This window comes from Pseudorca crassidens, chromosome X, assembly GCF_039906515.1.
Source record: "Pseudorca crassidens isolate mPseCra1 chromosome X, mPseCra1.hap1, whole genome shotgun sequence".
In the NCBI taxonomy this organism is placed as follows: domain Eukaryota; kingdom Metazoa; phylum Chordata; class Mammalia; order Artiodactyla; family Delphinidae; genus Pseudorca; species Pseudorca crassidens.
In genome coordinates this window covers 90,845,629-90,865,814 of record NC_090317.1, presented here as the reverse complement: position 1 = coordinate 90,865,814, position 20,186 = coordinate 90,845,629, and the positions used below count along the sequence as shown (strand labels likewise).

The following is a 20,186-nucleotide window of genomic DNA, read 5'->3' as shown; positions in this document are numbered from 1 at the left end:
AGTCGCATAACCTCAGTTTCCTTATCTTCAAAACAGCTTTAAGGAACTACCTCATAGAATTGTGGCCTGCGACAATGCCTGTCACATATTACTTGCTATCATCACAGTTATTTGCCTCTACTAAGACTCCTTCCGCTCCACCATTCATTTTCCCGGCAGAATATTAATAGCTAACATTTGGTGAGTGCTTCCTGTGTACCACCTTAGCGAATATGAACTCAGAAAATCCTCACATTTATTAACATCACCACTCCCATTTTGGCCGCCACCAGCCTTGTCCACTTCCCACCGCGCTCCAGGCCCACCAGCCCGCCCTCACTACGTCATCACGGCGCGTCCCGCGGGAAGCCACTGGGAGGAGAGAAGACGCCCCTTTCTAACGGCCTTGCTTGCTTGCACTCTTGAGTTAATCGCACGGTACAGTTGGCGCCGGTCCGGAGGGCTCCTAAGGTAACACTTGACAGGGACGGAGGGACGGCGGCCATGGCCGCCAGAACGACAGCGGCGGTGGCTGGGGGAGGGGCGAGGTTGACCCCGAGCGCATCGTCCAGCCGCTGGCGCGCGCTTCATACAGACGCAGCACGGCCTGCGACGCCAGCTCTCGCGCAGACCCGCAGTTTGTGAGTTCGCGGCAGGTGTGGCCCGCACGAGGGGCGCGGCCTTGCGGCAAGACCCCCAGTGTGGGAGGGATTGGGGCGGGCTGTAGAGAGCCCCGGCCCAACGGAAAAGAGGGTGCTCAGGGAATTTTGAGGCGTAAGCCAAAGGCGGAGTTTGAAAAAGGGGCTGCGCCCGCGTCGACGGCGGGGGCGGGAAGGGGGAGGGGCTAGCGGGAGGTGGCTCGGAACTGGCTGAAGGGGCTTGGTGAGGCGTTAGGGATTGGGCCTGGGTAGGGGGTGGGGCCTGGTGGAAGGAAAGGGGCAGTCCCCTGAGGAGCTGGGCTTGTTGAAACGTTAGGGGCGGGATCTAGCCAAGTGGAAGGTGCCGGTCGGGCCGAAAAGGGGTGGAGTTAAGTGGATCGTTAAGGGTGGAGTTGGGGCCCTGGCTGGGTCTGGCTGAGTGAAAGAGTGGGTGATTATCCCGGGAGATTGGCTGGAATGGGCAGGTTTGAGAAGGGGTGGGGTCTGGGCGAGGCTTTGAGGAATGAAAGGGTCTGGGAATGGGGCTTGACAGAGCGGAAGGGGCGGTGATTAGCTGAAAAGGGAAGGCTCTAGAACGGACTGAGCCAGGGGGTTAATTGCTCTGTGAAAGGGCAAGACTTTGAAAGGAGAAAGAATAGTGTTAAAGGGGTGGAGCCTAGTGGAATGGGCGGGACCAGGTAGAATGGACACCCTGCTGGAGGGAGAGAGCCTTCAGAGGCAGAGTTTAGAAGGTGGTGTGGAATAGATAGCAAAAGGGATAGAGACTAGCGTAGGGGGCGGGGCCTGGGAAGGGCTGGGATGTAGGGTTTTCAGGGCGTTGGGCCCTTTCAGAGTCACCTCCACCCCACCCCCAAGAAACGCGTGAGGGGTGAAGTCTCCCCAGCCATGACCTCCACCGGCCAGGATTCCACCACAACCAGACAGCGAAGGACTAGGCACAATCCCCATCCCCCCGCCCACGACTCCAGCGTCACCTCGGTGAGACCCCAGACCTGCCCTGATGAGGGGGAGGGGGAGCAGCGGACCGTGCGTTGGACTCTGACCCTTCTCTCTGTTTGGCAGAAGCGAGGTGTTAAAAAGGGTGCCGTACTCCGCTCCAGCCCCAATCTAGCGGAGGTAAAGAAGAAAGGCAGAATGAAGAAGCTTAGTCAAGCAGCCGAGCAAGACCTAGTCGTGGGGCTGCAAGGGCTGGTGAGAGGGGCCTGGCCGCAATTTAACCTCCTGTGACAATCAAAACCCTGAGCTTCTCCATCCTGGACAGTGTGGGATGCTCCCTCTGACTCAGGCCCTCAGTGCATCAGTCTCTCCCATTTTTTTTCCTTGCAGGATCTGAACCGGGAGGCCAGGACACTGTCTGGCACTGGCTTGGTGTTCGATGAGCAGCTAAATGAATTCCACTGCCTCTGGGATGACAGGTGAGGCTGGCTCCTCCAGGCCATACCCAAGCCATACAAAGACAAACACTTAGAGCACATTAGAAGAACGAATCCTGTCTTAATCTAGCCTAGAGAATGGAAGCAGATGATTTAGGGAGATGGAGCTCAGCCTTGAATGGGTTGTTTTCATTTAGCCAACAAACATTTATTGAGTGCCTTCTGTGTGCCGGAGATGGTGATACAAATGTGTCAGACAAGACCGACAGGGAGCTGACAGATGAGTAGGAGAGCAGGTCACTAAACCGCCATCAGCAGTGTGAGGTGTTTAATGAAGGAGGACCTAAGACCAGAGCTTTCAAGAGTGTTTAATAGAGGACCCTAGACTAGCATCCAGGGTTCCCAGAAGGATTCCTTGAAGAAGGGATGTTTGTGCTGAAATGGAAGAATTACACTTCCCATTCAGTCACACATTACAATCCATCAGCAAATTCTTTTGGCTCTGTGTTTGAAATGTATTCAGTATCTGACCTTTCCTCACCGCCTCCACTGCCACCACCATCATCACTCACCTAGACTTGCAGAGGCCTCCCTGTTTCCACCCTCACCCCTGCTTCCTGTTCTTCACACAACAGCCTAAAAAAATATGTACGAGATGATATTCTCTCTCTTAAAGTCCTTCAAAGGCAGGGTGTTACCCTGAAGGTAAAGTTCAAATTCTTCATCCTGGCCTCTAAGGTTCCATGTGATCTGGCTCCATATCACCACGGTGACCTCGTCAGCCAATCCTCCCCCTCATTCGCTTTGCTTCACTTCACACACACTGATCCCCTTGCTGTTCTTCCAACATGCGAGGCACTCTCTCATCTCAGGCCTTTACCCTGGCCAATCCCTTTTCCAGAGATTCATTTCTACCTACTTGTCTCCTAGTTAACATTCACATCTCAAGGAGACCCTCCGAGAGGACTTTGCCTAGCCACTCCCCTTCCCCCACACCTGAGCATCAAGATATTCCTAGCCCATGCCATTGTTTGTCCATTATTATACTTATATGTTTACTAGTTTAGTATCTATCTCCCCTATCCCAGTGGAAGACTCAGGATGGCAAAAGACTTCATTATTGAATACATATCTACCGTCTCCTGAGGCGCTAGGGACAGGCAGTGCACAAAACAAACAAAACTCCTGCCTTTGTGGAGATTACATTTTAGAGGAGGGAGACAGATAGTAAACAAGGAAAAAGCAAGTGATAAAGTGTGTTAGAAAGAGAAGTGCTGTGGAGAAACACTGAAGCGGGAGGGAGAGTAGCAGAAAGTGCAGTGGAGGGGACTCTTCAGTTTTAAATACGATGATCAAGGAAGGCCTTACTATCTGAGCAGGGATCTGAAGGAGGTGAGGGAGTGAGCTATGGAGGCATCTGGGGGAAAATTGTCCTGGGCAGGAAGAAGAGCTAGTGGAAACGTACTTGGTTTGACTGAGGAACAGGGAGGAGCCCAGTGTAGGAGAAGCAGTGAGTGATGGAGAGAGCAGTAGGAGATAGGGGTCAAAGAGGGGATGGGGCAGGTCGTCAAGGGCCTTCTGGGGCATGGGGAGGACATTGGCTTTTACCCTGAGTGAGCTGGGAGCCAGGAGAATTTTTTTTTTTTTTTTTGCGATACGCGGGCCTCTCACTGATGTGGCCTCTTCCACTGCGGAGCGCAGGCTCCGGACGCGCAGGCTCAGCGGCCATGGCTCAGGGGCCCAGCCACTCCACGGCATGTGGGATCTTCCCAGACTGGGGCACGAACCCCTGTCCCCTGCATCGGCAGGCAGACTCTCAACCACTGCGCCAGCAGGGAAGCCCCAGGAGAAGTTTTTGAGTAGAGGAGGGATGTGACCTGATTTGAGTTTTAACCAGTGTCTGGGCTGCTGTGCAGAGAAAGGACTGTTGGGGGAGCAAGGGCAGAAGCTGGGAGGCCAGCTGAGTGCAATAGCCCAGGCGAGAGATTATGGTAGCAGCAGTGGGGGTGATAGGAGAGGGCCAGGCTCTGCATATATCATGAGAACAGAGACCAACAGACGCCAGGGATGACTCCAAAGTTTCATGCGTCAGCAGCTGTGGAAGGGCAGATGGGGAAGATGTGCAGAAACAGATGTGGTGCTCACCAGTGTCATATATATCTGTATCTATATCTGTATTTGTATCTCTGTCAACCCAGCTTCCCTGAAGGCCCTGAGCGGCTCCATGCCATCAAGGAGCATCTGATCCAGGAGGGCCTCCTGGATCGCTGTGTGTCCTTTCAGGTGAGTCCCCCAGCCGACATCCTGGGCAGAGGGCAGCAGCTGGTGGGACAGCCTGAGCCTTAGCACTTTATTCCTCATGTCTCCCCAGGCCCGATTTGCCGAAAAGGAGGAGCTGATGTTGGTTCACAGGTGAAGGCTTAGGGGCCTTGTAGGGATGGGGAGGAGGCTGCCCTGGGCCAACCAGGGCAGGCCAGATGCTTTGGGAAGGAATGTCATGGGCTCTGTGGTCTTGGGCAAGTCACTGAGCCTTTCTGAATCTCAGTGTCATCACCTGTAACTTGGGGGCTAGTAAACATGAGCTCCTCAGGAGGGCTTGATATGTGTCGGGTGCTTAGAATGGTGCCTGACATATCATCAGTCCCTGATGAGCTTTTTTTGTTATTATAATCTGATGTGTAAACAGATGATGGATATGTGGACAGAGTGATCAGGGGGTTCCCCCAGGGGGCTGAAGGAACCCAGAGTAAGAGTCCTGATGTGGTATGGCTCAAGGAAAGTTAGTGTGGCAGAGGGGGTATCTTAGCTGAGCTTTAAGAGGAGAAAAAGAATGAGTCCCATGAAACAGAAGGCTGAGGAAAGGGAGATGCAGACAGCTGGAACTGTCTGGTCAAAGACCTGGAGGTACTGGGCTTCCCTGGTGGCGCAGTGGTTGAGAGTCCGCCTGCCGATGCAGGGGACACGGGTTCGTGCCCCAATCCGGGAAGACCCCACATGCCGCGGAGCGGCTGGGCCCGTGAGCCATGGCCGCTGAGCCTGCGCGTCCGGAGCCTGTGCTCCGCAACGGGAGAGGCCACAACAGTGAGAGGCCCGCGTACCGCAAAAAAAAAAAAAAAAAAAAAAGACCTGGAGGTAGGATTTGATGTGGCCAGAGTAGAGGGCAAGGGTTGTTACTGGAAATGAGGCAGGCTGGGGAAGAAGCAGGGAAGGTATCCTACATCCCAGCTATTCCCTGGATTGACAGTTGAGGAGGCCTGACTTGTCCAGGGGTTTGGTGCATGGAGGACTCAGCTGGGAAGGGGATAGGGCCCTGGTTCAGGGCCAGGGAGGGAGGCGGGCCCCTGAATCCCATCCCCCATCTATGTACCCAGTCTAGAATACATTGATCTGATGGAGACGACCCAGTACATGAATGAGGGGGAACTCCGTGTCCTAGCAGATACCTATGACTCAGTTTATCTGCATCCGGTATGGATGAGAACTGTGAGGGCAGAGGGTGGTGGCAATCCCGGGGTCCCCCATCCCTACATCCACCCCACCTTGGAGCGGGGCAGCTGAGTGGACAGGGCTGCTATCTCCCTCACTCCCTCTCTGGCTCCCCACTGTCTCTCCAGAACTCATACACCTGCGCCTGCCTGGCCTCAGGCTCCGTCCTCAGGCTGGTGGATGCAGTCCTGAGGGCTGAGATCCGGAATGGCATGGCGATCATCAGGTAGGACCCACTAGCATAAGGCTTTTTTACTTTACAAAAAATTCCTTTCTCAAATGTAAAAGGTAATGGTATGGGAAGTATATTCACATGGTTCAAGAATCAAATGTTAAAAAAGGTTGGGGGTCCGGTACAAGTAAAAGTCCTCCCCACCCCCGTCTCCAGACACCTGCTTCCTCTCCTGGAGGCAGTCGCTGTCACCAACGACTCTTGTGTCCTCCCAGAAATATTCTGTGCCTTTCATGGAATAAATACCATATTTTGTTGATTCTAAGATGTATATTTTTTTCATATTTGAAACATCTTGAAATCCAGATGCATCTTATAAACAACGGTGTCTCAGAATTCCTTTGGCAGCATTTTCTGCTTTGTTATTGGCATGTAAAATCACAGTACATCTTCTCATCATTGGCATCTCAGAAGTGATGAAATGCAGAAGACGTAGCTTTTCTCCTACCTCCCCTTTTTTAGCCACAAATTATGGTAGCACTCGACACACTCCCTGTATCATGCGTTTTTCACTTATATATCTTGGAAAGCTTTTCTCTTAACAGTGTATAGCCTAGACCCATGTAGAACGCCATTATACAAATGCACAGTAAGTTAACCTGCCTGCTACCACTGGGCATTTTGGTTCTCTCCAATCATTTGCTGTTTCCAAAAAATGCTGCACCAAATATCATCCATTTATAAACATGTTATTTCACCCTTTTTGTTATATAGGTTGTGGACTAAGTCCCCAGGAGCAGAAGGACTTGGTATGAGGGTGTATGCATTGATAATTTTAATGAGCATTATCAAATTCCTTCAGAGAGAGAAGAGTAGACTGGGGGTGAGGATCTGAGGGACCCAATTACTCAGTTCCTGGCAGATGTGCAGGCATCGGCACTGGGGGAGTTGGTGGTCCAGGATTAGAGAGCAGGGAAGAGTCCATCTCTGAAGAGGAGGACCCCTCACCACCATCAATCTGTGGCCTTCCCTGCCCTTCCCAGGCCTCCTGGACACCATGCCCAGCACAGTCTCATGGACGGGTATTGCATGTTCAACCACGTGGCTGTGGCTGCCCGCTATGCTCAACAGAAGCATGACATTCAGAGGTCAGCAGCAAGCAGCAGGGCGGATGTAATGAGGGTGGCACAGGGTTGGGTATCTTGGTCTAGGCACTTCCCCTAGATGCTCCTTGATCTTCTTACATAGTGCCCCCCTCTCTCTCACTCACAGGGTCCTTATCGTGGATTGGGATGTGCACCACGGTCAAGGAACACAGTTCACCTTTGACCAAGACCCCAGGTATGCCCGGAGTACCACCCTAGATGCTAGACTCCCAGCCACCCGCCACCTTTACAGGCGCAGCCAGAGGGGGCCCAGGAGGGAAGGGGAAGCATTCACATTTGTTGGGCCTGCCCTGGCAACAGGCTTGGTACTGCCCTCTGTGTGTCTGCTGTCTCTTAATTTCACTCTGAGACAGGGACTGTTGGGTTCCCCATTTTACAGATCAGGGAACTGAGGCTTACAGGTTAAGAGGTCATAGAGAGAAGAAGTTGAAGAGACGAGATTTGAGCCTACAAATGCTTGGAGATCTCGTTCACCAATTTATCCTGGAGCTGGAGTGAACCTCAAATTACTACTTTATGTTTTCCGATTATGACAATACTGCAAATTTTATTTCTTTAAAAAATTAAAGGGAGTTAGTTCCCTGGTGTCCTAGTGGTTAGTATTCCGGGCTTTAACTGCCTCTGCTGGGGTTCAACCCCTGGTCGGGGAACTGCGATCCTATAAGCCACATGGCATGGCCATAAATCAAACAAAAAAATTAAATATCAAAACGTCTAAAGCAGTGAGTCTCCTGTAATTCTTATCACGTCAAAAGTAACTGTTGATAGTTACAGAATTTTTCCTGTAGATGTACGAATATTCATCATTATCATTATTATTATTAACATACTACCACTACATTTTTTCAACAACTTGCTTTTTGCATTTAACAGCATGGTTTGGACACCTCTCCATGTTAGTTCCTCTGAAAAGCATCTCGTTCTTTGTAAGAGCTGTACAGTGTTCCATTGTATGGCTATACCTTTGGCCATTTAACCCCAGGACGTTTATAGGTCTTCCTAGTCTTTGCTCTACAGATAATTCTACAGTGAATAGTCTGGTAAATGTATAATTTTATACTCCTCTGAGTATATCTGTAGGATGAATTTCCAATTCGTCAGAGGGTCACTGTGCTTGAAAGTCTAGAATCTAGTGCCAGACTTCCCTCCAGAAAGAGAACCACCTTACCCTTCCTGCAGAAAGTGATTGAGCCCATCCTTGTCAGTAGGGGACACTACTAAATAGTTGCTGTTTTATCCAGCCTTTTATTGAATTGACTGCATAAATTCCACTTATTCTCATGGTTCCTGAGCTCCTGTGGCCCATTATCTAATCTAGGTTGGTTGTTCTCCAGACATTGCTTTATTATTTTCCACCATTCAGTGTTGCTGACAGATGTCTAGATGTCAGTCTGATTTTCATTCCTTTCCGATATATTTTCCTCTCTGGGAGGTTTTAGGTTCTATTATCCCTGGTGTTGTGAATTTTCACCCTGCCCCTCATTCTGCTTACCAGTGGTAGATATTTTACATCTGAAGACTCATGCCTTTCTTAAATCCTCAGAAGTTTTCTTCTGTTAGATTGTTGATGATTTCTTCTACTGTGTCCTCTCTGGTCTCTCTGTTAGTCAGATGTTAGACTTCCTGGGTTGATCCTCTGTGTCTCTTATTTTTTATCTCATGTCTTCTGTCTCTTTTTTCCTTTTGCTCAGTGTCCTGGGAGATTTCCTCAACTTTACCTTCCATTCCTTCTTTTAAGCTTCAAGAGCACTTTCTTCCTCTCTGTGTTTATGCTCTACTAAGCTTTAGTTTAGTTGTTTTCCTTGTCTTCATAATAGTATTTTAAGGGCTATCCAATTTGTCTCCAGCCAGGACCCTCCTGATGGAGTTAAGAGATTGAGAGATGGGGAGCTGGGAGATTGAAGGTCATGGATAGATTTTTTTCATTTATACATTCTTATTCATAAAGAATGCATTGAATATATTCACAATTCTTCATATCTATGCATATAGTCATATATCCACAAAATAACACAGCTATTGCCTCCAATGCACTTTTAAAACGAAAAAGAATGATTAATGATATTAAGGAATTCTTGTTATTATGCCTAAGAAAATTAACAAGAATTCATTTAGTAAACTAAAGCTTAGTAGTTAAAAGAAACAAGTAAATTTAGTGAATTGGTTATTCAGTGAATTGGCTATTCAGAATTGATTTTGTGAGCATTGACCTGGATCTGTGCTTGACTTCTCCAGAAGGGAAACCTCAGATTGTCTTGGGTGACTTCCCAACCTGTTCAGCATGGGAGAGGGCCTGCTGTGGCCCCTGGAGCCTCAGACTACTTTCCAGAGATGTGTTGAAGTCTCTAATTGTCTGACATCCTTTCTCCCACTTTCTGTCTTCCTGGGTTGATATTTGTTTAAAATTCCTTTACTATCTTTTGACTAGGATTGTAGGATAATGAGGAGGTATACCTGTGCTATCAGTCCACCATTCTTTTACTGGAAGTCAGTTGAACTTATTTTAAAATCTCCTTCTATTTGCTTTATAAACTTAATTTCCTTGGGTGTTAGTTCTTCTGTTTGTTGGCTTTGGTGGCTCTCTTGTGGGGTGGACTTTCTTCAAATCTTTTCTTTATTCCTATCTTTCCTGATGATAATATTTATGTTCTACTGTATGTTTATCTGTTAGAGTCAAAAGTAAAACAGTCAAAAAAAAAAAAAAAGTAAAACAGTCATCTCCCATCTCCTCAAGACCAGAGCTTTCACATGGTCTTTATCCCCCAATTCCAAAAATCCTTGTATACCAATTGCATTTAATTTCACAACTATATTATCAACATTTATTAAAATGTGACTGTTAAGTTTGTCTAGATTTATTGCTTACCACTATTTCTTGCATTTCCCTAAAAAAGGAAGAAAATGCCGCCTTAAGTCCTTTCTGGAACAAGGCAGGGGGTGGATGAACAGATGGATGGAAGGATGGATGAGAGATACTCATTTTGATCGCCTCAGTCAGAATCAAGCCCTCCTACTTGGCTTACTATCAGAACATATACCATTGTGTCTTTTCAGTATCTGTTCTGTGTCAGCCCCCCTCACTGCTCTGAGTGCTCAGTTTCTCACCTAGAAAATAGAAGAAATAGTAGAGGTAGCCTGTAAGGTATTGGAGACAAGGAATTGCCCCCTCACTGGCCTCATGGAGCCCCAGCCAGCATCCCCACTCCAGCTCCATGTACAGAACCAAGTCCCACCCCTCCTAACCCCTAGGCCCTGAGTCTCCCCACTTCCTTCAGGGAAAATACTAAGCTCCCTAGCCTTGCCTGGCGTTCTTTTCAGCCTTAGCCGGCTCCCGCCAACTAAGAGCCTCATGCCTCTGTGGGCCTCCAGTGTCACAGGGTTTGTCCTGCTGGTGGGTGGGCAAGCATGATCTAGAGTCCCCCACAGGGTCAGGAGCCCTAGGGGGTGGGATAGACTTGATAGCTCTCAGGGTGTCAGAGCTAGAACTGGGTGGGCACTGAGAGGGGCAGCAGTGTTTGCTGAGGGAGCAATTTCAGTAAGAGAGCAAATGAATGAGTGAGTGAGGTAATGGATAAATAAATGGAAGAATTAATGCATGAGAGGATGAATAAGCTGGCAACTGAATGGAAGAATGAATGAATGTATGAATTAAAGAATTCATGGGGAAATTAATGAGAGAATGAATGAATGGTTGAGTCAACTGTGGTAGCTGTGGGTTGGGGGTTTCTGGGGGGACCGATTCCTCAACCCCCACCTCTTTTTTTTCTCTGCCTCTAGTGTCCTCTATTTCTCCATCCACCGCTACGAGCAGGGTCGGTTCTGGCCCCACCTTACAGCCTCCAACTGGTCCACCACAGGTTTTGGCCAAGGCCAGGGATACACCATCAATGTGCCTTGGAACCAGGTCAGTATCTGCCCACCCTTTGCCCCCAAAATGAGGCCCACCCCTGCCCTTCAGGGCAGATGGCAGGACGTCCCCATCATGCCTCCCTGTCTGCAGGTGGGGATGCGAGATGCCGACTACATCGCCGCTTTCCTGCACGTCCTGCTGCCAGTTTCCCTTGAGGTCCTGGGGGTCTGGGGTGTGTTGGGGCAGAGGCGATGTTGAGGGAAGGGCCGTGAGGGCAGGTGGCCTCATGTAGTTCCTTCCCTCTCAGTTCCAGCCCCAGCTGGTCCTGGTAGCTGCTGGATTTGATGCCCTCCAAGGGGACCCCAAGGTAAGGCAGGTGCACTGGGATGGCAGGAGGGCAGAAGAGGGCCGCACAGAGCAGGGCTGACCCTCCTCGTCCCTCCAGGGCGAGATGGCCGCCACTCCGGCAGGGTTCGCCCAGCTAACCCACCTGCTCATGGGTCTGGCAGGAGGCAAGCTGATCCTCTCACTGGAGGTGAGTGACTCACTTCGTCTCTCAGCCCGTGGATCCTGGAAGACATAAGAACAACTTTCAGTCCTGTCCCAGCAATTCCACTTACTAGCTGAACAACCTCTCCTAAGTCACTCAGCTTCCCTGTGCCTCTGCTTTCCTTATGTAAAATGGTCGTTAGAATACTAGTAATCATCCCATAATACTGTCCAGCACATGAAATGAAGTCAGCCTTCAAATGCCCTGTTGCTTGGGCTTCCCTGGTGGCGCAGTGGTTGAGAGTCCGCCTGCAGATGCAGGAGACGTGGCTTCGTGCCCTGGTCCGGGAGGATCCCACATGCCGCGGAGCGGCTGGGCCCGTGAGCCATGGCCGCTGAGCCTGCACGTCTGGAGCCTGTGCTCCGCGGCGGGAGAGGCCACAGCAGTGAGAGGCCCGTGTACAGCCAAAAAAAAAAAAAAAAAATGCCCTGTTGCTTGACAACACCCTACTCTTCTCTGGTAACATCTGGTTCTTTCCTGCCCTCCCTCATGTGAACTCCTTCTCCCAGGGTGGCTACAACCTCCGCTCCCTGGCTGAGGGCGTCAGCGCCTCGCTCCACACCCTTCTGGGAGACCCTTGCCCTGTGCTGGAGTTCCCTGGCGCCCCTTGCCCGAGGTGAGCCCAGGTGGAGGAGGGGAGAAGTAGGCCCCTCATTACCCACTCAGGGGCCAGTTGGTCACATTTTCCTCTCCCTTGCCCTCCAGTGCCCAGGCGTCTATATCCTGTGCTCTGGAAGCCCTTGAGCCCTTCTGGGAGGTCTTCGTGAGATCAGGTAGTTGTCAGGGAGTGCGCTGGGTGGGGGGTTGGGCAGGGAAGGAGCTGTGGGAGGAGACTCCTCCAGACCCCACTCTGACTTTCCTCGATGCCTTGGTGGGGGAGGGTCAGGCCCTCTCTCACTGGGCCCTGGTTTCAGGCCTCCCACCCCTTTTTAGGTTTGGGTAAACTGAGTTCCAGAGTATTAAGGGGATCCAGGGTGGGGGAGTAGGAGTAGGGTGAATGTGGCCTCCCCATGCAGCTGAGACCCTGGAGGAGGAGGACACTGTGGAGGGGGACGATGTGGAGGAGAAGGAGGCGGAGGGACCATGGCAGCCCCCTGAGCTCCCAATCCTGACGTGGCCGGTGCTGCAGGCTCGCACAGGGCTGGTCTATGACCCACAGATGATGGATCACTACAACTTGTGGGACAAGTATGCAGTCAGAGAGCCGGGCTAAGTGGGAGGAGGGGAGGGAGCCCCCACTTCAAGCGCACTAAGCCCTGCCTCCGACTCCCCCACTCCTAGCCACCACCCCGAGACGCCTCAGCGCATCAAGCGTATCATGCACCACCTGGAGGAGTTGGGTCTTGCCGGGCGCTGTCTCGCCCTGCCCGCACGTCCAGCCACGGACGCTGAGCTGCTCACCTGCCACAGGTCAGACCCCTGTGGCCCGGTTGGGGTGGGGCCTCAGAGCACGCAAGCCACCCTGGGGGCTGGAGCCTGGGCTTGCCTCTGTTACGTGGAGCTGCTGCGAGACACAGGAGAGGACGTGGAGGGGACAGAGTTACCTGGCTGTCCCCTTGAGTGCCCCCTCTGTGCCTCCAGTGCTGAGCACGTGGATCGTCTGCGGGCCACGGAGAAGATGAAGACCCGGGAGCTGCACCGCGAGGGCGCCAGCTATGACTCCATCTACATCTGCCCCAGCACCTTCACCTGTGCGCAGCTGGCTGCTGGCGCCGCCTGCCGCCTGGTGGAGGCTGTGCTGGCAGGAGAGGTGCCTGCACTTTGGGGAGGGGACCTTGGGCTCCAGGAGAGGAAGTCCTGGGGGTGGAGGGTGGGGAAAGAGGTGGCTCTGAGAGGTGGGCCAGGCCTGAAGAAAGGGGGCATGTAATGGGAGGAGATCCCAGCTCACCAGAGGCCTGGCTCCTGGGGAAGTGCACCCAGTGGGATGGGGGCTACAGGCTTGGGGGCCCCTAGCAGCTGGTGGAATAGTAGAGGGACAGGAGAGATGGAAGAGGAGAGGAAAGGGAAGGGAAAGCGGGGAGGGTGGGTGGTCTAATCTTTGTTCCCTGTCCCTACCCCAGGTTTTGAATGGCATTGCTGTGGTGCGTCCCCCCGGCCACCATGCAGAGCGGGATGCCGCTTGCGGTTTCTGCTTCTTCAACTCTGTGGCTGTGGCTGCTCGCCATGCCCAGGCCGTCAGTGGGCGTGCGCTGCGGTAAGTGCTCCCTGCCCCCACCGCCTGGTGCTTACGCAGCAGGCCCTGTAGTACAGCCCCCAAAGTTACCCTGAACCACCCAAGGGTCCAATTGCCCAGCACTTCCAGAAAAGGACCAAGGATCTAGCCTTTCAGTGCTTACCCAGATAGGATCCCCAGATTGCGGCAACCACGTGCTTATAAAACAGCATCTAGGGTCCCCTTCCCAGAATTTCTGGCCCTGATGACTATCCCAACAGAAGCCAGGGTCCGGCCTCTGGTGCTTCCTTCAAAAGACCCACAATCTAGCCCCTGGCACTTACCCATACCACGCCCGGGATCTGGCCCTGAGCACTTGCTCGGGCCCACAGTGAAGCCCTTAGGACTCTGATAGGACCCACAAGCCTGCTATCCAGTGCTTTCCCCAGGGACCCAGGGTCCTCCCATCCACAATAAATGCCCCTGCATACAGACTCCAGGGGTCTAGTCCCTGCCCTCCCCCAGGGGGCAAGTGTCCTGGGGTAACTGAGAAGCTGTCCCCTCCCTCCTCAGGATCCTGATTGTGGACTGGGACGTCCATCATGGTAATGGAACTCAGCACATATTTGAGGAGGACCCCAGGTGAGGGGCTGCGGCAGGGGGTGGGGTGTGGTCAGGGAGGTGGGCGGGCCATGCCTCATGGGTGCCTCGCTAACCAGGCACATCCCTCCTTCCCACCGTGTTCCTGCAGCGTGCTGTACATTTCTCTGCACCGCTATGATCATGGCGCCTTCTTTCCTATGGGGGACGAGGGCGCCAGCAGCCAGATAGGTCAGGCTGCAGGCACGGGCTACACCGTCAACGTGGCCTGGAATGGGCCCCGCTTGGGTGACGCCGACTACCTGGTTGCCTGGCATCGTCTGGTGCTTCCCATTGCCTATGAGGTACGATTTAGGACGCACGTGACAAGACTGTGTGGGTGGCAGCAGGCGTGCATGTGTCCGATGTCTCAGTGACTGATCCTGTGAGAGGACCTGCAGGTGGCTGCTGTGATGGCTTTGGGGGAGGGGATGTGACTCTGATGGCCTTTGGGTATGTTTGTGCAGTGGCTGTATGTGACTGCCTTCTGTGTGTAACTGTGAGGACTTGGGAGTGTGCGGGGGTGGTCTTGCCTGGGGGCGTGCCTGGCTGTGCACCTGTCCTGTGTGTACACCATCACTAGTGCCTATCTGTGTGTGACTGCCCATGTGACTGCCATCTCTGTGGAACTGCACGTGCCAGGTGGAGAGGGGTTCGAGCACGTGTGAAACTCTGCACGGGGAGCTATTTGTCACTACCGCTGCTCTGTGTGGTGGATGTGATATTGTACGTCATTGACATTGCTCTCTCTGACAGCCAGTGTGTGACTTTCTGCATGTGGAAGGCTGTGTGTGACAGTCATCTCTCTCTCCTATGGCCTATATACATTTCCCTGACTCTGTGTGAGTGGCTGTAGGTAACTGCCTCCTCCGTGTGTAAACTGTGTGTATGTGTGGCAAATCATGTGTACATGACTAACTCTGAGGGTAGATGAAAGTGAGCGCCATCTCTGTGACCTCTGTGCAGACATGCGTGTTCAGATGTGTATGTGTGTCTGTGCACAGTTGGCTGTGACTATCTCTGTGTGTGTGTAACTCTATGAAATAGTGTGTGTGACCATGTGCAAGCGACCACCTCCTGTGGGTGCAACAGCACATGTGACTATTGTGACTGTGGTGGTGGCATGTGTATGATTGTGTTTGTGCAGGGGTAGCTGTGGATTACTGTTCCCTCTGAGAAACTGTGTGTGCGTGTGTGACTAGTACTATGTATAGTCTGGTCTGTGTGAGACTGTCTGATTGTGTGTGGGTGTATGTGACTGTATGTGACCATCTTCTGTGTGTGGCACCTGTGTTGTCATCTTCTGTGATGGAAACGTGTGCACCTTTCTTTGGTACCATGTGTGTAAAACCCTGTGTTGTGCCCATGTGTCCCATGTTTGACCCAGGGAGGGGAGTGTGTGCCTCTTGGTCTCACCCTTGGGTGTGTATGTGAGGACATATCTCTCCGTCTCATGTCACTATCTCTTGACATGAGTCTCCACATCTCACAACTCTGCTTCATGACCCTGTCCGTCTGTTTCTCACATCTCCATATCTCTGTATCTCGGGTCTCTAAATCTGTGTCTGATGTGTCCACGTCTCTGAATCTCTCTTGTGTCTCCATGTCCTCCCCTCCCTATTTTCAGGGCTCTGGTCTTGTGTCTCCCGGGCTCCAGGTCCCATGTCTCCATCTCTCTGACTTGCATTGCCATGTCTTCGTTTGTCCTTGTCTGTGTCTCTAGGTCTCCCTGAACTGCTGCCTCCCCACGCCCCCACCCTCATGCTCATGTGTCTCTTCTCTCCCTGCCTCAGTTTAACCCAGAACTGGTGCTGGTCTCAGCTGGCTTCGATGCTGCCCGGGGGGACCCACTGGGCAGCTGCCAGGTGTCGCCTGAGGGCTATGCCCACCTCACCCACCTGCTGATGGGCCTGGCCAATGGCCGCATTATCCTTGTCCTAGAGGTAGCTGTCTCGGTCCCTCTTCCTGCGGTGGGAGGGTGGTCGGGAAGACTTGGATGTCCCCACCTGGGGTTGTGGGCACACAGTGGGCATTAGTAATAACACCAGCATTAGCAACTTTAATTGAGCACTCACTATGTACAAGACACTCTTCTTGGCACTTTACGTGCATTATTAATGCATTTACTTAACAAAGCAGCCTTGTGAGGTAAGGTCTACTGACCTCATCATTTTCCTCTCTCAAGATCAGGGAAACTGAGGTACAGAGAGCTGCGGTGACTAGCTGGAGGTCACACATTTAATAATGACGGAGCCAGGCCTTGAACCCAGGCAGCCTGGCTCCAGAGTCTTTACTTTTTACCTCTACTTGAACTACCTCCAACAAAATCCTGAGACAAAGGAAATTCACTGACCTTTTGTAAAGTACTCAGTGCCCCCACCTCCTGTGCCTCAGTTTCCTTGTCTGTAAGGTGTGGATGGCCAATCGTGGAGGGGTGCCTGGCACATGGTAAGCCCTGTGCAAGAGCTGTGGCTTCTTATGGTTATGCGTTGTTCGTACATTAGTTTAACCCACTCAGCAACCTTCTGTGCTGTCATTTGTACTCCTTCACAGATGAGGACAATAAGTCACAGAGAGATTAATTGGCTGGTAAGATGTCCCACTGTGTGCCCAGGCCTGCCTGTGGCAGGGCAGGGTGGTGGACCCTTTCCTCAGGTAGCCCAGGTTCCAACCTCAGTGCTGCCTCTTACCAGCTGTTAAGACCTCAGACAAGTCATCTAACCACTGTGAGCCGCAGTTACTTTATCTGGAAAAAGAGCAGAGACTGGGGTTCCTGTAGAGTGTGAGAAAAGAGGGTTCCCATACCAGGTCAGGATACAGATTCACATAGAGAGAAAGACCAGTTGTTCCTGTACCAGGGCAGGGCAGCGCCTTCTGTGGGTAGAGCCAGGGGTTCCCATACTGTGAAGGCAGGTTCCTGCACGGATTCAGCACATGCGGTTGTGAGGATTCAGTGCTTAGAATAGGGTCTAGCACACAGCAAGCACTTAATGAACGTCAGCGCTTACTAATGTTGCCATCAGTACTGTCATTCTTGTGGTTATTATTATCTTGCACTTTATGTCACAATTCTGTCCCCCTCAACAACCACCTCACATAGTGGGCGCTGTCCATCTGACAGATGTGGGTTCTACTTACTTGTCCCCAGTACCTACCCTCCAGACTTGCAGGACCCCAAGGGGAGACTGGGAGGCAGGACATCTCATCTCCCAAATTCTCTGAGGACCCCCCTCATCATACCTTTCCCTCCTCTTTTCCTTAACAAAGGGTGGTTATAACCTGACATCCATCTCGGAGTCCATGGCCGCCTGCACCCACTCCCTCCTTGGGGACCCGCCACCCCTGCTGACCCTGCTGCGGCCCCCACTGTCAGGGGCCCTGGCCTCGATCTCCGAGACCATCCAAGTCCATCGCAGATACTGGTGCAGTTTGCGGGTCACAAGTGAGTGGGTGAGGGGAACTGCGGGCAGTGGGGGCTCAGGGGAGGGCAGGGATTAGAGGTGGGAGAAGGGATAGCACCCACACTCAAGGATCTCCCTTCCATGGTTCCAGAGGTCAAAGATAAAGAGGGACCCTCCAGTTCTAAGTTGATCAACAAGAAGGCACCCCAGGCAGCCAATCCTTTGTCAGCCAAGGGGATGACCATGCCAGAAGGGAACATTCTGGAGGCAGGCACAGGGAAGGCCACCTCAGCAACATCTGTGAAAGAGTCCACTCCAGGCCAGACTACGTCAGAGACAGCTGTGATGGAGTTCACTCAGGACCAGTCATCAGAGACAGCCATGGGAGGAGCTGCTGCGCTGAACCAGGCCACCTCAGAGGCAGCCACGGGGGATGCCACGCTGGACCAGACCACCTCGGAGGAGGCTGTGGGGGGAGCTGAGCTGATCCAAAGCCCTCCAGCCTCATGCACTGACAATCAGACTCCTCCAGCGTCACCCATGCGAGGAGCCACAACCCAGATATCCCCCAGTAAACTGACTGGAAATCTCAGGACCTTGGAACTAGACAAGGCACAGGTAAGGCCCACCACACCCAGGTAGGGGGAAGAAGGGACAAGAATCAGGCCTCCCGGATTCATCTCTTATCTCTGTGTGTATAGGAACCCCCAGAAGAGGAGGAGCTACTAGGAGAGGCAGCTGGAGGTCAGGACATGAATGAGTCAGTACTGATGCATGTCACTGGAGACCATGCTGACACTGACCAAGTGAGCTCTGGGAGAGGCTAGAACAGTGGCTTCCTTCTCATGCCCATTTGTGCCTCCACGTAGGATCATGGGCTATAGGGACATATAATGGGGAGGTGGAGTCCCTACCTTACTCAGTTTCACCCACCCCCAGGCCATGTTTTATGCTGTAACACCACTGCCCTGGTGTCCCCATTTGGTGGCAGTATGCCCTGTACCTGAAGCAGGCCTGGATGTGACCCAACCTTGTCAGGACTGTGGAGCCCTCCAGGAGAACTGGGTGTGTCTGTCTTGCTACCAGGTATGCAGCCGAGGAAAGGGATAGGGTGGAGGTTGGCCCAGGAGCAAACCACAGGTGGGTGCTGATTCCCCACCCAATGCTCGCTCCCCAACCTCAGGTCTACTGCAGTCGTTACATCAATGCCCATATGCTCCAACACCATGAAGGCTCGGGACACCCGCTGGTACTCAGCTACGCCGACCTGTCTACCTGGTGTTACCACTGTCAGGCCTACGTTCACCACAAGGTGGGCCCTGGGCAGACCCTCTAATGTGTGCACACTCACTCACACTCCCCCCTGCCCCCCCACACCTTTTGTGATTGCATAAGGGGCGAATGGAGACCCTTCTGCATGTGGGATAGGCCAAGAGACAGGGCGGTTGAGGGCTGGAGTGGGGGTAGCCTCCTGGCTGAGGTAGAGGGGTGCTCACTCTTACCTCCCCTCTCTTGCCTCCTCCTCAGGCTCTCCTAGCTGTGAAGAACATCGCCCACCAGAACAAGTTTGGGGAGGACATGCTCCACTCACACTAAATCCCAGAGTGTGCTCCTCTTCTTCACCTTCTGAGACCCAAGATAGACCAGCCTTAGTTCATTCCAAGCTATACCTTTGATGAGGGGTAGCCTCACTCCATCCCATCCTGAAGACCCTTTACAACTCCCCCAGGGTGCTGATTTAAGTGTATATATTTGTAAGAGGACTGTGATCAATTATAGATCTCCCACTGCCTGCTCAAGGGACTCCATCTACTCTGCTCCAGAAGGCAAGAGGAGCAGCTCAGTGACCCCAAGAGGGGGCTGATATAAAGATGATACTTTGGAGGGGAGGGGGATCAACTGGCAGGTATGGCGGGGTTGCATATGTAATAAAGTACAAGCTATTACAAAACTTGGAGAAAGCTTTTAATCTTGAGTGGGTAAAGAAGCTCACCCTCCTGGCCAACAGGGCTGATGAGTAATGAAGGAATGAGGGTGTGGGTCTTTATCAGGTCAACCCCCTGCTCATCCAAAAACTAACTGGAAATAGAGCAAGCAGTTTGGCTGGCTCCATAAGAGATTAAATGGTGGGAATCTGTGAGAAAATGAGCTCCTGCCTTAGAAATAGGAGCCTCACAGCCAGTCCCAGCTACACCCTGGGCTGGGAAGGCAAGAAAACTATCATGAAGTGTCTTCATTAGGCCTCCGTGTCTTCATCTGTCTTTGTCTTGATTGGGGGTTGGGGGGTCCAGGTTTAACATACTTGGATTTGGTCGTCATGGGTAGCTTCCTGGGGGAAGGAGTGTCTACCACTGACCAAGGGTGGGGAATTGTGGGATAATTTTAGGGTTTTATTTCTCCCACATAATGAGAATTGCTTTGGCAACTCAAAGGAGTCTGGGCTGAGGTTTCCTGGACTTTTCTTCATGGCCACCCTCTGACCCCAAGATGACCACCAGAGCCCCACCCAATCAAGAAGAGGAGAATGGGACGGGGAAGGGTCAGCTCAGTCATCCATTTTGAAGGAGCATTGTGGTTGCCCCTGCCCTCACAACTCCTGCTTACATTTTATTGGTCAGAATTGTGTCACATGACTGCCATAGCTGCAAGGGAGTCTACAAAATGGTGTAGCTTGGAACACGTCCATCTCAAATCAGGTTCTTTCTGCCTTTACAAAATAACCCCTCCTCTGCAACTCTCTCCCTCCAGGACCGGACGCA

General features: G+C 52.2%; 1 protein-coding gene across 18 annotated transcripts; it reads left to right on the top strand.

The window, feature by feature from the left end:
• Positions 1-304: 304 nt before the first annotated feature.
• On the top strand, positions 305-19,378 carry HDAC6 (histone deacetylase 6). 18 transcript variants are annotated; one of them, XM_067723607.1, is made up of 29 exons: positions 305-450; positions 1,494-1,616; positions 1,701-1,829; positions 1,965-2,053; positions 4,210-4,294; positions 4,383-4,423; positions 5,383-5,479; positions 5,626-5,723; positions 6,713-6,817; positions 6,942-7,010; positions 10,613-10,739; positions 10,836-10,901; positions 10,993-11,052; positions 11,131-11,220; positions 11,745-11,851; positions 11,941-12,008; positions 12,252-12,423; positions 12,517-12,645; positions 12,817-12,985; positions 13,296-13,429; positions 13,961-14,029; positions 14,139-14,331; positions 15,820-15,969; positions 17,294-17,468; positions 17,579-18,045; positions 18,129-18,233; positions 18,367-18,513; positions 18,611-18,739; positions 18,955-19,378. In XM_067723607.1, exons 2-29 carry the CDS (start codon positions 1,524-1,526, stop codon positions 19,021-19,023), a joined length of 3,432 nt encoding a protein of 1,143 aa, XP_067579708.1. In that variant the 5' UTR covers positions 305-450; positions 1,494-1,523; the 3' UTR covers positions 19,024-19,378. The 18 variants fall into 18 exon arrangements, 17 of the variants coding, with proteins under 17 accessions (XP_067579708.1, XP_067579700.1, XP_067579699.1 ...); XM_067723612.1 differs by lacking the exon at positions 305-450 and adding an exon at positions 484-620 and having other exon boundaries at positions 1,470-1,616; XM_067723610.1 differs by lacking the exon at positions 305-450 and adding an exon at positions 491-620.
• Positions 19,379-20,186: the final 808 nt, after the last annotated feature.